The following is a 2,498-nucleotide window of genomic DNA, read 5'->3' as shown; positions in this document are numbered from 1 at the left end:
TCCCCCCGGCTCTCTTTCCCCTTCCTGGGCGCCTAGAGCATTCATTGAATGCTGGCTCTCTTGTGGTTCTTTTCCCTCCCAAAGACAAGCCAAACGGCTCCTGGGACAGATTGTGGACCGCTGTCGGAATGGACCTGGCTTTCATAATGACATAGACGGCAACAGCACGATCCAGGAGATTCTCATCCCTGCGTCTAAAGTGGGGCTGGTCATCGGCAAGGGAGGGGAGACAATAAAGCAGTTGCAGGTGCGTGAGCCCTTGGCAGAGCAGCACTCGACAGCCCTCATCCTCCTCCATCTTCCCGGGTTGGGAGGTTCTGTCCGGCTTTGGCGTGTCTCAGCTGGGCTGGCTGTGCACCACGGTGCAGAGCTCCCCTCAAAACCTCTGCCCGAGTGCCTCTGCGGATCTGAACATTTTCTGTGGCCAGGCTCGATGCCAGCTGTGACGCCAAGGCCTGGGGTCCCCGTGAACTGGCAGCAGCCACTGTGGCGATGAAGCCCTGTTAGGACTCTCAGATAAAAATCCTGTGTCCAGAGCCAGGGCCCTGACCCAGGAGCACTCTTGCTCGTTAGTGGTGAGATCGGAGTTATGCTCATTTACTTTTCTAAGGCTCAGGGTCCTCGTCTGTAAGAGCAGGGAGGTGCCGGCCTCGCCGTTGTAATGAGCTAAAGCAATACCCGTTATTTTGATTTACGTGAGACCCTTAGTGCAGAGCCTGCCACTGAGTAAATGCTCCGTGAACATTTGCTGCTCTGAGCTCCAGAATCCCTCACATGAGACACTTGGGCCAAACGTGTTGTAGAATTTAATACCCCCAGCAAGTTTGGGGGCTGCATCCCGTGACCAAGTGCAGGTTTTCGGGCTAACCTACCAGTCACACCCCATGAGAGGAGGGGCTGGAAGCGCGCTCACATGAGTTCAGGTTAGTTTTCCTGCCACACTTAGTTCGGAGCAAACTCTTCTTTCCGAGCTCTGGGCTTTCAAAGTTGCGGGTCGGAGTTGTGGCCTGCCTGTGTGCTCTCGTATAGCCCAGTCCTCGGATGTGGAAGACATTCTACCGTGGACTCCTAAGAGTTCAGACTTTATAGAGTCCCAGAATCCAAATTTTGGTGCCGCGCTCATCGGCCCTGGAGCCTTCGGTAGCTTGCTCAGAGCTCTCCTCTGTGAGGTCGGGAAGTGGTGGCCCTTCCCTCCCATTGCTGTGCGTGAGCTCTGACCACGTGACGTTAAATAGATTGTCTAGCTCAGTGCTTAGCATTTTGTAAAAGTAGCTCATCCATATTCAGATATTCCAGGAACTGGAAAGGGAGGACAGTTTCGGGAAACGGTTTTCTCTGTCAGGCTCGGACGCCCTCAAGCACGGCGTGTACATCAGCATTCTCGGAGGCCAGCCTCACGGGCCGGATCAGAGAGCAGTGCCTTTGGTAGTGGGGCATGTCTTACTGTGGACACGACCCGACCCGTGCAGCTTGTGCCATCCTGCGTGCCTCTTGCTGACAGTGAGGGCTGTACCGGTGTGTGTGCCCTCACAGGAGCGGGCAGGCGTGAAGATGGTCATGATCCAGGACGGCCCGTTGCCCACGGGAGCAGACAAGCCTCTGCGCATCACCGGAGACCCATTTAAAGTACAGGTAGGAGAGAAACCATGGGTCGGGCAGGTCCTGGGTGTGGCGGTATCACTTGGTAGTACTTGTAGAGCTTTTATGTCATTCCAGAAATTATAAAACTGGGTGGGTGCTCCTTGAGCTGTTTCCCCAAACCAAGTTTGGTGATGCAGAGAATGGGGCTGTGCTGCCTAGTACCAGAGCTGCTGGCCACGTGGCTGTTGGAATTTGTTCAGATTAAATAAAAAGTGAGTTCCTTATTTATACTGGCCATGTTTCAGCACTCAGAGTGCTCAGAGCCACATGTGGATGGTGGCTGCCGTCAGGGCAGCCCATGTACAGGACTCGTCCATAGATGCAGAAGGTTTTATTGGCTGGCACAGCTCTGATCAGATGCAGTTTTCGACGTTGAGCTGTGGTCAGCTCAGATGCAGGCTCCCTCTGGCTTTTATTTGTTTGTTCTCTCAACCCATTTTTACAAGATCACTGGCTGAGGTGGAAGGTGACTGAAGGTGCCAGTACCACACAAGGCACGTGTGTGCCCTCGTAGCAAGCGTCCTGTGTGCCACAGAGGACAACCGCAGGTGCTGAAAGCAGGGGCTTAGGTCTGAATCACCCAGGTGCTCCATCTTCCAGCACCTGGGCTATTAGCAGGAATGTGTGTGTGCTGTGGGTGTGGGAGTGTGTCTGTCCCCGTGAGACATGAATGCTCTTTTTTCTGCCTGCTGCAGCCTGCCTGACCTTCGCTGCATTTAGGGTAGCTCCGGAGCGACACACCTTGGTGAGCCAACCCGTCAGCGACAGCTGTCCCTCTGCAGGGGCGTTGGGGCTTTGATCCAGCAGAGGTTACCAGTCTCTGGCAAAAGAATTCCCGTAGTTTTTTTTTTTTTTTT

The 2,498-nt window shown here is 54.2% G+C and overlaps 1 protein-coding gene across 1 annotated transcript in view; it reads left to right on the top strand.

Moving 5' to 3' along the window:
- The window catches only part of FUBP3 (far upstream element binding protein 3), a 53,057-nt gene that overhangs the window by 29,765 nt on the left and 20,794 nt on the right, over positions 1 to 2,498 (top strand). Inside the window, exons 7-8 of the mRNA XM_007453131.1 lie at positions 85 to 247; positions 1,534 to 1,632. Coding sequence (XP_007453193.1) covers positions 85 to 247; positions 1,534 to 1,632 — 262 coding nt within the window. The remainder of the gene's footprint in view (positions 1 to 84; positions 248 to 1,533; positions 1,633 to 2,498) is intronic.

This window comes from Lipotes vexillifer, unplaced genomic scaffold, assembly GCF_000442215.2.
Source record: "Lipotes vexillifer unplaced genomic scaffold, Lipotes_vexillifer_v1.1 scaffold149, whole genome shotgun sequence".
Lineage (NCBI taxonomy): Eukaryota > Metazoa > Chordata > Mammalia > Artiodactyla > Lipotidae > Lipotes > Lipotes vexillifer.
This window is presented reverse-complemented; position numbering and strand designations above follow the sequence as displayed.